Source organism: Mustela lutreola, chromosome 1 (genome assembly GCF_030435805.1).
Source record: "Mustela lutreola isolate mMusLut2 chromosome 1, mMusLut2.pri, whole genome shotgun sequence".
Taxonomy (NCBI): domain Eukaryota; kingdom Metazoa; phylum Chordata; class Mammalia; order Carnivora; family Mustelidae; genus Mustela; species Mustela lutreola.
The window spans coordinates 234,614,896-234,628,946 of record NC_081290.1 but is presented as its reverse complement, the minus strand read 5'-3'; the positions used below and the strand labels follow the sequence as shown (position 1 = coordinate 234,628,946).

General features: G+C 33.4%; 1 protein-coding gene and 1 pseudogene across 1 annotated transcript; both read right to left on the bottom strand.

Annotated features, from left to right (window-relative positions):
* Positions 1–6,530: 6,530 nt before the first annotated feature.
* On the bottom strand, positions 6,531–7,475 carry LOC131821136 (olfactory receptor 52E4-like). The gene has a single exon (XM_059156916.1). The coding sequence runs from the start codon at positions 7,467–7,469 to the stop codon at positions 6,531–6,533; it is 939 nt and encodes a 312-aa protein (XP_059012899.1). The 5' UTR covers positions 7,470–7,475.
* A 5,196-nt stretch (positions 7,476–12,671) lies between these two features.
* On the bottom strand, positions 12,672–13,611 carry LOC131821132 (olfactory receptor 52E1-like; annotated as a pseudogene).
* Positions 13,612–14,051: the final 440 nt, after the last annotated feature.

Here is a 14,051-nt window from a genome sequence, read left to right as displayed (position 1 = left end):
TACCTAGGAATAAACTTAATCAAGGAGGTGAAAGTCCTATATTCTGAAAACTATAAAACATTGATGAAAGAAATTGAATCCATTTGATACTATATGTGGAAAACCCAAAAGACTCCACTCCAAAACTGCTAGAACTTATACAGGAATTCAGTAAAGTGTCAGGATATAAAATCAATGCACAGAAATCAGTTGCATTTCTCTACACCAACAGCAAGACAGAAGAAAGGGAAATTAAGGAGTCAATCCCATTTACAATTGCACCCAAAACCATAAGATACCTAGGAATAAACCTAACCAAAGAGACACAGAATCTATACTCAGAAAACTATAAAGTACTCATGAAAGAAATTGAGGAAGACACAAAGAAATGGAAAAATGTTCCATGCTCCTGGATTGGAAGAATAAATATTGTGAAAATGTCTATGCTACCTAAAGCAATCTACACATTTAATGCAATTCCTATCAAAGTACCATCCATCTTTTTCAAAGAAATGGAACAAATAATTCTAAAATTTATATGGAACCAGAAAAGACCTCGAATAGCTAAAGGGATATTGAAAAAGAAAGCCAACGTTGGTGACATCACAATCCCGGACTTCAAGCTCTATTACAAAGCTGTCATCATCAAGACAGCATGGTACTGGCACAAAAACAGACCCATAGATCAATGGAACAGAATAGAGAGCCCAGAAATAGACTCTCAACTCTATGGTCAACTAATCTTCGACAAAGCAGGAAAGAATGTCCAATGGAAAAAAGACAGCCTCTTCAATAAATGGTGCTGGGAAAATTGGACAGCCACATGCAGAAAAATGAAATTGGACCATTTCCTTACACCACACACAAAAATAGACTCAAAATGGATGAAGGACCTCAATGTGAGAAAGGAATCCATCAAAATCCTTGAGGAGAACACAGGCAGCAACCTCTTTGACCTCAGCCACAGCAACATCTTCCTAGGAACAACGCCAAAGGCAAGGGAAGCAAGGGCAAAAATGAACTATTGGGATTTCATCAAGATCAAAAGCTTTTGCACAGCAAAGGAAACAGTTAACAAAATCAAAAGACAACTGACAGAATGGGAGAAGATATTTGCAAACGACATATCAGATAAAGGACTAGTGTCCAGAATCTATAAAGAACTTAGCAAACTCAACACCCAAAGAACAAATAATCCAATCAAGAAATGGGCAGAGGACATGAGCAGACATTTCTGCAAAGAAGACATCCAGATGGCCAACAGACACATGAAAAAGTGCTCCATATCACTCGGCATCAGGGAAATACAAATCAAAACCACAATGCGATATCACCTCACACCAGTCAGAATGGCTAAAATCAACAAATCAGGAAATGACAGATGCTGGCGAGGATGCGGAGAAAGGGGAACCCTCCTACACTGTTGGTGGGAATGCAAGCTGGTGCAGCCACTCTGGAAAACAGCATGGAGGTTCCTCAAAATGTTGAAAATAGAACTGCCCTATGACCCAGCAATTGCACTATTGGGTATTTACCCTAAAGATACAAATGTAGTGATCCAAAGGGACACATGCACCCGAATGTTTATAGCAGCAATGTCCACAATAGCCAAACTATGGAAAGAACCTAGATGTCCCTCAACAGATGAATGGATCAAGAAGATGTGGTATATATACACAATGGAATACTATGCAGCCATCAAAAGAAATGAAATCTTGCCATTTGCGACAACATGGATGGAACTAGAGCGTATCATGCTTAGCGAAATAAGTCAAGCAGAGAAAGACAACTATCATATGATCTCCCTGATATGAGGAAGTGGTGATGCAACATGGGGGCTTAAGTGGGTACGAGAAGAATAAATGAAAGAAGATGGGATTGGGAGGGAGACAAACCATAAGTGACTCTTAATCTCACAAAACAAACTGAGGATTGCTGGGGGGAGGGGGTTTGGGAGAAGGGGGTGGTATTATGGACATTGGGGAGGGTATGTGTTTTGGTGAGTGCTGTGAAGTGTGTAAACCTGGTGATTCACAGACCTGTACCCCTGGGGATAAAAATATATGTTTATAAAAAATAAAAAATTATATTAAAAATCTTTAAAAAAATAAAAAAAAAAGAAATTGAAGATGACACAAATAGAACATTATACACCAATGGATTAAAGAACAAATATTGTTAAAATGTCCATACTACCCTAAGAAATCTACAGATTTAATGCAATCCTTAAAAAAACACCAGCATTTTTCACAGAACTAGAATGAATAAGTCTAAAATTTGTATGGAACCACAAGTCTCTGAATAGTCAAGAAAATCTTGAAAAAGAAAAACACAACTGGAGGTAGCACAATTCTAGTTTTCAAATTATACTACAAAGCTGTCATAATCAAAACAGTATGGCACTAGCACAAAAATTGACACAAAGATCAATGGATAGAAAACCCAGGAACAAACCAATGATTATATGGTCAATTAATTTCAACATGAGAGGAAAGAACATATCATGGGAGAAAGACAGTCTCTTCAATAAATGGTGTTGGGAAAACTGGAAAGTTACATACAAAGGAATGAAATTGGGCCACTTTCTAAGCCACACACAAAAATTAACTCAAAATGAGTTAAAAACATAAATGTGAGACCTGAAACTCTAAAAATCCTAGAAAAGAACACAGGTGGTATTTCTCAGACATCAGCTGTAGCAACTCTCTTCTAGATATGTCTCCTGAGCCAAGGAAGTAAAAGCAAAAATAAACCATTGGGACTAAATCAATATCAGAAGCTTCTGCACAGTGAAGGAAACAATCAACAAAACTGAAAGACAACCTACTGAATGGGAAAAATATTTGCAAATGACATATCTTACAAAGGATTCATATCAAAAGTATATAAAGAACTTATACAACTCAATACTCAAAAAACAAATAATACAATTTAAAAATGGGCAGAAGATATGAATAGACATTTTTCCAAAGAAGACATCCAGATGGTCAAGAGACATGTGAAAAGATGCTCATCATGACTTATCAGGGAAATGCAAATCAAAACCACAATGAAATATCACCTCACACATCTCAGAACAGCTACAATCAACAACGTGAGAAACAACAGTTGTTGGCAAGAATGTCTGGTACACTACTGGTGAAAATGCAAACTGTTGCAGCCACTGTGGAAAACAGTATGGAGCTTCCTCAAAAAGTTAAAAATAGTACTAAAAATACCCAGTAATTAAATTACTGGGTATTTACACAAAGAATACAAAAACAGTAATTCGAAAGAATATATCCTTCTTTATGTTCTTTGCAGTATTATTTACAATAGCCAAACTATGGAAGCAGCCAAACCGTCTATCTATAGATAAATGGATAAAGAAGATGTGGTATATACATAATCATATATTATTTGGCCATAAAAAAGAATGAAATCTTGTCATTTGCTACACATGGATGGAGATAGAGGATATAATGTTAAGCAAAATAAGTCAGTCAGAGAAAGACAAATACCAGTCATGTATGGATTTAAGAAAAGAAACAAGCAAAAAAAGTCAGATAAAGACAAATTTCACCCATATGTGGAATTAAATAAATGAAACAAGCAAACAAAGGTGGGAGCTGGGGCAGGGGAGAAAGAGACAAACCAAGAAACAGACTCATAACAGTAGAGAACAAACATATGATTACCAGAGGGGAAGTTGGATGGTGGGAGATGGGTGAAATAGGTGAAGGGAATTAAGGAGTGCATTTACTGTGAGAAGTGAGCACTGAGTAATGTATAGAATTGTTGAATCACTAAATTTTACACCTAATATAATATTATATGTTAACTATACTGGAATTAAAATTAAAACTCTAAAAAATGCCAATTACTTTTCTATTTAACAATGAAAAAGTGGAATTTGAAATTTAAAACACCATACAACTTAAATTAGCAATTAAAAAATGCTTAGGTACAACTCTTAAAACACATGTATAATCTATGTGAGAAAAACTATAAAATTCTGCAAATAAAAAGATCAAATAAATAAACAGAGGAGTAATAAATGTTCATGGGTAGGATGACAATATTGTCAAGAGGTTAGATCTTTCCAACTTGATGCATAGATTTATTACAATCCAAACCAAAATTCCAGACAGTTACTTATGAATATTGAAAAACTGATTTTACAGTTTATATAATGAGGGAAAGGATGCCCAGAATAGCCAATGCAATATTGAAGGAAAAGAACAAAGTTAGAGAAGATATACGACTTGACCTCAAGATTTAATATAAATATACAGTAATTATGACAGTGTGGTATTGACACAAGAATAAACAAATAGATCGATGAGACAAAATAGAGAGCCCAGAAATAGTTCCCCAAAAATATACTCAATAAGTATTATAGTCAGTTTTTTAAGATTTTTGGATATCATAATAATGTGTTGTATGTCACTGAGATTTTAATTACATTTCCTAATTATTAATGGCACAGAAAATGTTTTTCAATCTGTATATACCTTTTGGTGAAAAGTTCATTTTAATATTTTGTCCACATCTATTGAATGGCTAGTTTGCTCTTTATCTACATTTAAAACTGCCTTATGTATACTAAATTCAAATCCACATATTTAATTTGCTAGATTTTCTTGAAGTCTGCAACTTATGTTTTATTCTGTTAATTGTACTTTGGAAGAGCATAGTTTCTTAAATTTTATGAAATTCAGTTCAATAATTTGAAAATATATGTGATTATTGATTTTCAATGTAATGTTTCCCTAGAGTTTTTTTTATTTTTAATTTTAGGTTTTACATTTACATTTATGATCCACTTTTACTTTATTTTTATAAAGGATGTATAGATTGAGGTGCATATTTTTGCATATAACTAACCAGTTGTTCCACATCTTTCCATTCTATGTTGAATTACCTTGACATTTTGTTGAAAATCAATTAAGATTATATGTATGGGTCTATATTTGGGCTCTCTAGACTAGTTTTTTGATTATCTTATATATCTTTATGTCACTACTTTATGCATACTGTCTTACTAATTAAGTACCCCAACTTTGTTAACATATTTTTTCAAAGTTGTTTGGTTATTTTAGTTACTTTCCATTTCCAAAGAGATTTTAGAATATGCTTTTCAATTTCTACAAGAAAAAAACCTGTTGAAAATTAGATTGGAACATGAGTAAATCTATATATCAACGTGGAGAGAATAGAAATATTCATGATATTGAGACTTGGATACATGACAATCGTCTATCTCTCCTTTTATATATGTTCTCAGCAATGATTTTTAGTTTTTCTCTCTACAAGTCTTACTTTTTTTTTAATCAAATGTGTCCCTAAATATTCTATTTTTAGGCTTTTGCAAATGATATTTTTACCTAATTTTCTAACAGAATCCTATTAGACTAAGAAATTTAAGTGTTTGTGTAGTAACCATGCATCTTCTAAACTTGCTAAACTCACATATTAGTTCTAGTAGCTTTTAGTAGGTTATGTAAGATTTTTCTACATAGAAAAACCATATAAAAAGTAAATTTCTTTTTAATATCAGTGATTTTTATTTCCTCTTACTTACCTTAATGCATTGGCTACAAGCCCCAGTACAAAAGCAAGCAGACACTGTAAGAATAATTTTACTTTTTTTTTTTTTTTTTGGATGATAGAGAAGAAATAGTCTTTCTTCATTGTGATGTAACCTACCACTTTTCATAGGTTTTCTTTACCCTACTGGTGAGTTCCCTTCTTTTCCTAGTTTTCTGAAATTTTTATCAGAAATTCATGATGGATTTTATCAAATGTTTTTTCTGCATCTATTAACATTATATGCAATTATTTTTGTTTGAAAATATGGTGAAAAACAGTAATAGATATTTTTAAATGAAAGTTTCCCCCACATTTGTAAGGTAAGTGCTACTTGATTGTGATACAGTATCATGTCATATATTATTAAACTCGATTTTGCATAATTCTTGTTAATACTTTTGTAACTGAGTTTATGAAGGAATTTGATAACAAATTTTATTTCATGAATGCTTTCCTCTGGTTTTAGTATCATTGTAGGACTGGCAACAGAGAATGAGTTTGACTCTTTCAGAGACTGAACTGAGTGATAAATAGCATGCAGATTGCAGTAACTCTCTGAGTGAAATTAAGAAATATCACCTAGATGAAAGTAATATTGGCAGACAAATAGGTAGTTGAAGAACACATTCCAAAATATTAATCCATGAATATTTCCAAACCCTGAAGAATTTTATGCCACTGGAATTTTTTTTAATCAAATCTGTACATAAATTTTACTGCTGTACATACTCAAGAATTTCATTATGTCTTTGACTAGGTCCCACAATCTTCTCTCACCTTCAATGAGAAAAAGCAATATATGATCTATTGAAAAAGTGGAGATTACATAAAGGCATGATGGAGCGTGAGTTTAGGAGATTCTAAAAGAGGCTGAAGTAATACCTACCTGGCTTTTACTAATCTCAGTTTGGGCCACACTGAGAGATGTACAGGTTGAAGGTTAGCCTAAAAGAATTTATTAATTTTTAAATACATTTAGGTTACTCTTTCTTTACAAATATTTTCACAACTCGATCCCGAATTTGCTTTGTCCTAACCCCATAAATAACTGGATTTAAACAAGGAGGAACAACCACATACAGATTGGCCAGGAGGATGTGAATGTAGCGAGGAATATTTCTACCAAATCGGTGAGTCATAAAAGAGAAAAATGCTGGTGTGTAAAAGGCTAAGATGACACAGACATGTGAACCACATGTGCTAAGTGCTTTGAGTCTGGCATCTCTTGATGGAAGGCGGAAAACAGCTCGTAGGATCTGAACATAGGAGAGGGCAATAAGAATCAAGTCAAAAATCAGAGCAGCAATGGTAAATAAGCCATAGATGATATTGACCCTTATGTTAGCACAGGCAAGACGGGCAATTCCCATGTGTTCACAGTAGGTGTGAGGAATAATGTAGTTTCCACAAAAGGGCAATCGTTTGAGAAGTGGGCAGAAGGGGATGACAAGGAGAACTGGCCTCCCCACTACAATGGACGCCATGATGGCTACCACTCTATTGGTGAGAATAGTGGTATATCTCAGTGGATAACAGATGGCGACAAAGCGGTCAATTGCCATGGCCAGCAGTACAACAGATTCCATGCCAGTGTAGGTGTGGATAAAGAACATTTGGATGAGACAGCCTTCAAATCTTATCTCCCTAGAGTTGAACCAGAAGATAGCTAGCATCTTGGGAATGGTAGAAGTGGAAAGGCCTAGATCAATAAAGGACAGGAGAGCCAGAAAATAGAACATGGGTTGATGAAGACTCTGCTCAGTCTTGATCACAAACAGGATTGTGACATTCCCCAAGAGTGCTATCAGATAAACAACAAAGAAAGGGAAAGCAATCCAGATATGGAAAGCTTCTAAACCAGGGATACCCAACAGAAGGAAGGCAGAGGGATAAGAGTCACTGTCATTGACAGAAGACATCCTGAAGAGAACTCTTGGAAAATACTCTATGATCTTCTTCAGTATTTCTGGGGAGACATAAAGTGATATATGGTGGTTGGGTGTGTATAATAGCATACCAACTAGACACTTAAGAACATAATAGGAATTTGAGGACAACTGACTATTAAATTCAAATTATTGACTATTCCATTTAATATTCCAAGGAGATTGCAGAAGTTAGAAATAGTCTTTTCTGCTGTGGTAGTGATCCATGATCATTTTTAGCTCATTCTTTGGTGAAATTCTCATCCATATTTACTAGTATCAACTGAAAACCCTTCCAGTAACCAAAATTTGTATTATATCTTTAAATTACATTAGTTACTTAGTTGAGTGGATATGTAAGAGAAAACTTTATCAAAATGTAAAAAAAAAAAAAGAATGTAGAATTGGAATGGTGAGAAACTTTGGATATGGTGATCAAGAAGATATCTACTTATAAGGCTTATTTGACTGTCATAGTCCCCTCTTTGTTAATTATTATTTTTCCCCTTACTTGCTTTAATAAGACTGTGTTTATAGCTATTTTTTAATAAAATGTGCTTTTATCACTGTGATTGATAAATTTATTATTAGTATTTTTCTACTTTATTGTCAAAAAATTCACCACATAAATAATGCAAAAAATAGTTTTAATACAGGTTTAAAAAGTTATTAAGTTCAGCATCCATATGTGTTATTAAAGAAACTTTTAGCAAACTAGGCAAAACATAAAACTTGTTCAATTTAATGAAAGGAATCTATGGAAAAATGCACAGCTAATATACTGAATGGTAAAACACAGAATGGTTTGTTTCTAGGGTTGGGAATAAGGCAAGCATAGCAACCAGTATCAATTACATTTAATATTTTACTAGAGGTCCAAAAAATGTCAATGTATCAAAAATAAATAAAAATATATGTTTATAAAAAATAAAAAATTAAAAATAAATAAATAAATAAATAAATAAGAAGACATTAAGATTGGAATGAAAGAAATAAACTTTCCTATTCATAAGTGACAAGACAACTTACATAAAACTTAAAGAATATAAAACAAATTCTTTAGCTTATCAATTAATCAGGTAAAAGAATCAATACTTCTCCATATACTGTTAACAACAATTAGAAACTAAAATTTTCAGTTAAAATTTTGTGAAAATTCCCACTACCACTTAAAATGACATCAACAGTATGGTGTACTTAGCAATAAGCACTTAAAATTGTAAAACATGACAGAAATTAAAAGGACATAAAAAAGTTTTAAAGTATAACATGTTCATGGTTTGGAAGACTGAAATATGTTATGATGTCAGTTCTTCCTAAAAAGATCAATAGCTTTAAAACGGTTTCAATCAATACCAAGAAATTAAAATAATTATAGGAATACCCTAAATTGTTTGGAAGAAGAGTAACAAAACAGAGGAACTTATAATAAAGGACTTAAGACTTTAAAATGTATAGTAATCAAGGCCATGTGATAGATGAAAAATGATGGACAAATAGATAAGCAGAGAAAGAACAGAATAGACTTATTTTATGTCCTCAGTTAAATTTTATAAAGTGACAAATAAAGTAATTCAGTGAAGATAGGAGAGTTGTTTCTACCAATGATACTGGTGCAACTAAATATACATATATTTTTAAAAAAGAACCTTGCTTCGAACTTCACAACAAAATCAAATATTAATTACATTTCTAAAATATACCTAGATATTTTTTAAAAAGCAACTCAATTTCTAACATGTATGAAGTCAAAGAAAGGAAAGTATCTTTGCAACCCAGTGGAAAGTAATGGTTTTTTAGAACACAAAAAGCAATAACAATTAAAAAAATAGCCTCTTACGTGCTATTAAATTTTATAATTTATTCTTAAGAACGTGAATTTAGAGGGCAAAGACTGAGAGAAAATATTCACAATCCCTTACAATTTCTTTTACAATTTCTGTTAAAGAATTTGTGTTTAAAGCATATGACAGTGCTTAAAATAGCAAATAAGAAAACAAGCAATGGAAAAAGAAAAAAAGAAGAGCCTACACTGTTGCTTAGCAGAACAAAATATACGAATGACATTAAACTTCTCAAAATCTTTTAAAAAAAATCTTTAGACATCAGGAAATGTACATTAAAATTAAAAATGACATATTATTAAACATCTATTAGAATGGCCAAAAAAAAAAAACAAAAAAGGCATGATGATACCAAATTTCAACAAGGATGTGGAACAAATTCTCCTAATTACCTCCAACAACTGAATTACTAGCAGTTTACTCAAAACAAGTGAAAGTATATCTGTTCACCCAAAGACTGGTACAAGAATGTTAGTAGCAGCTTTATTCACAACTGCTCCAAATGGAAACAACATAAATACTGTGATCAAGAGTAAACAGACAAATCCCTTTCGAAATATTTACCCAGCGAAATTCTACTCAGCAATAAAAATGGATTGACTACTTCTATGTGTGACAACGTAGATGAATCTATGTCATTATCCTGAACTGTCAACTGCCACTAGTTACTGGAGAGTACTAAGTATATGATTTCACTTATATGAAGATAGAGAAAATGGTTACCAGGGACACCTGGCTGGCTCAGTCAGCAGAGCACGTGACTCCGGATCTCAGAGTGGTGAGAGATTACTTAATATTAAAAGCTTTAATAGCAACAAAAAAATGGGTACTGAAGATATCTATTCAGTGGTTGCCCAGGAATTGAAAGGGGTCACGGACAGACTGGGAAGGGACACAAAAGAATTTTTTGAGGTCACAGAAAAATTTTATATTTGTATTGGGGCATAGGATATCTATTTTTTATAGGGGTGTAGGAAAAGTATATACATTTTCCAAGACTGTACAGGTAAGATTTTACATTTAAACAGAATTCAAATTTTACTTAAAAAAATCAAATCCAGGTCTGGAGAGAACAGAATATTTACAGTTGTTGACATTGGATCCTGAGAGCATTATACATCTCTGCTTAGTTTGTAGATGTTTGAAATGCTCCATAATGAATTGGTGTAATATATAAATCTAGTCAAAATAAGTGTCATCTTTAATATTTTTTATAAAATACAGTATCACTTTAATAAGTATAAAATACAGTATCACTTTGGGAGCTTATTTTAAACACAAGATTATTTATCTCAATCAATATAGAGATAAAAATCCTAAAATCTAAAATGTTTTACAATCCTACTCAAGAAGCATAAAATAAAATTAAGAACCTATGTTAAGTTTTAGTATTCTCTAATAATTTTTGTTACGAATAGCACCTAGCTTTTATTCCTGATATTTTCCTTTTTATTCACACTCATCAGCTTTTAAGTCAAATGCTCACCATGGTATATTCTTTATGATTATTTGCAACAAGCTCACTGATGATCATCGTCCCCAAGGCTTTACAGCTACCAAAATAGAGCAACCATTTCAAAGAGGTCACTCTACTGACACCACTTTGATTTCCGTAGTTCTGGATTCTGGTCACTCACTCAAGCTAACATCTGCTATGAAAGCATACCTTACTCTGCCTGGGTGCTCCTTCTCTGAGGGGTAGCTGAGAAAAAGGGCACTTACATCCTTGATATTTCTTTAAGTGTATTACCTGATGTAATTTTCCAAAATGCTCTTCAGTGTCCACTATGCTGAGCTGCCCTGCCTGTCTCAGCCTTTTCACGGAAGACCTCCCACCATATAAAAATGCAGCCTGGACTACCTTCCCAAGGCAATGTTCTGCTTCCTCCTGCAATGTCAGGCTGGCCTTTCTGCCCAGGATCCCTCAAAAGGATGAATTTATGCAGAGGATGTAGCTCCCCTGAGAAGGCCATCCTTGGTCAGTCCCTGCAGGGACCAGATGTCTGGGAGATTGAGCCAAGTTTTATGAAGCATCTTGGTTCAAACCTGCTTCCAGGGAACTGGGATTTTATTTCATATTTGTCTCTTGGGCGTGCTAATTTTTTTTAATGTAGCTTATTTCCCCTTCCATCTTTTCTATCTATTAATTTTCTCTAATACTTTAATCATAGTCTCTTCATATTTGAAGCATATATATACATATTATAAGATATATATATATATATATACTATCATCTTTTATCCACATTTCTGAATTAATAGTAATGCTCAAAGCATTATATAATTCCATTTTAAGCTGTAATATAACATGTTGCCACCTAAAAATCATTTGTTTTCTTAAACTTTGATTACCTGTTTCACAGTCTGTTTCTACATTAAATTATGCCAGAGAGGTTAAGGAAACTTCCCTGGAACTAAACTCATTTAAAATCCTGTTTCATAATAGTTACATGACTATGTGTAAATTACCTAACTTCTGAATCTCCACCTACTCATTATAAAATGTGGATTATCTAAAGAGCCAAATGTAGTTTCTAGAACATTATAAGGGGTCAAGAAATATTAGATGTCACCATTGGTAGCCATAATGCCTCTTGTTTCATAGCATTTATACGATTCTTACATCACAGGAAATTGTGGAGTGCCTCTTCCCATCAGTGTCCTATATAAGGAGTCAGTTTTCCTACTAATAGTACCTTGTACCCATTTACATGTAAAATTTATGTACTTTTGTTCATAGTTTTTCTTTAATATACTCACGTTGTGTGTTTAGGTTACTCATCTGAGAAATGAGAGTGTTTCTGTTCAACTTTGAAAATGCTACTTTCTCTAATATAATGTTAATGTTAATATGCAATATTATTATTGCTTCAGTTCCCTCAGCTTTAGAAAGGGAAAAAACTAGAAACTACTTATTGTAGTTGTAAGAATTTAAAGAATAATACATACTTGTATTGTATAAAGTATTATATAAAGAATAATACTTACTTGTATTGTCATGAAATTACATACTTGTCATGAAAACAGTGCCTAGCTCATAATATATGTCTAATTTTTGGTATTATTATTATTATTATGCTAATCAATTTTTGTCAACTTCATGGAATTTTTTCATGTAAATGCTATTTTATTTATCACATAGTTGCTGTCATTTGTCATATGTGGTTGGGACTATGCTTATATTAAATATTTATTATTGTTACTTTTGGCTGACATTTTCTAAGATGAATGAAAAACTTCATAAATCTGCACATAGGATACCACCTAGACATTGTAATGTGACAATTTTTAGAGTAGAGAATAAGCTTCATTTTCTCATACTCAAACTTTCTTAATATCTGAAGACCAAATTTCATAATTTATACCTGAAAGTTCTAGTTACCCTTTCTTTTATCTGCTTAGTTCTGACCCCATAAATTACAGGGTTGAGAGAAAGTGGGATGACAACATAAAAGTTGGCAAGAAGAATGTGGATGTATTGAAGAACATTTTGGCCAAACCAGTGGGTCATGAAGGAAAAAAATGCTGGAATGTAAAAGGCCAACATTACACACACATGGGAGCCACAAGTGCTGAGTGCCTTCATTCGGGCATCCCTGGAAGGGAGGCAGAAGACAGCATGGAGGATATAGACATAGGAGATGATAATGGCTATGATGTCATACACCAAAATAGAGATGGCACATAAGCCATATATGATGTTCACCTTTATGCTGGTGCAAGACAGGTGGGCAATGCCCATGTGCTCACAGTATGTATGGGAGATGATTTGATGCCCACAGAAAAGTAACCTTAAGATGAACAGAATGAAGGGGATTGCAATGGCTAAGGGTCTCAGGAGGATGATCAATGCTATAACAGATACCACTTTGTTTGTCAGCATCAGTGTGTACCGAAGAGGGATACAGATGGCTACATAGCGATCATAGGCCATGGCCACAAGCGCAGCTGACTCCATGTCAGTACATAAGTGGATGAAGAACATCCAAATGAGACAGCCCTCAAAAGTGATTTCTCTCAGGTTGAACCAGAATATTACAAGCATCTTGGGGATGGTGGATGTGGACCAGGACCATGTCAATAGATGACAGAATGGCCAGGAAGTAGAACATAGGATGATGGAGACTACGATCAGTCTGAATCACAGAAAGAATTGTAATGTTTCCCAATAATGCTGTCAAATACACAACACAAAATGGAAAAGCAATCCACATATGCATTTCTTCTAGCCCTGAAATTCCCAGCAGGAGAAATAATTTGGGATGGAATTATGTGTCATTAGATGGGACCATGTTTCCGTTGCACTTGTACTGCTGCATGTAACATAGACCAGATGTCTCATTCACTGAGAGATGCCATCTCTTCTTGTCCAATGTTACTGATTTCCTACAGAATGATACAAAAATATGTTTGAACTTTTCTAAACACCCCACCCATCATTACATAACTGTGGATATTTTTTTTTTTGAAAACTGAAGTACATATTGTTGTTTGATTTCAACTGATCTGATTCATTACATTTGTTTCCATCCATTTTAATAACATAATTAAACTTTCATCAAGGACCAATAGAATATCATACAAATGGCTAGGTGTTTGGTGTTCAGATTGTACATAGTTAACCATCTTCAAGGATGTTCTAGCTTAGGAATTAAAATAATAATACAATGTATGGTTTCTCTGGGATTATGACAAGTATGTTTTTCTTTCTATCTCATAGTCAATTGCTATA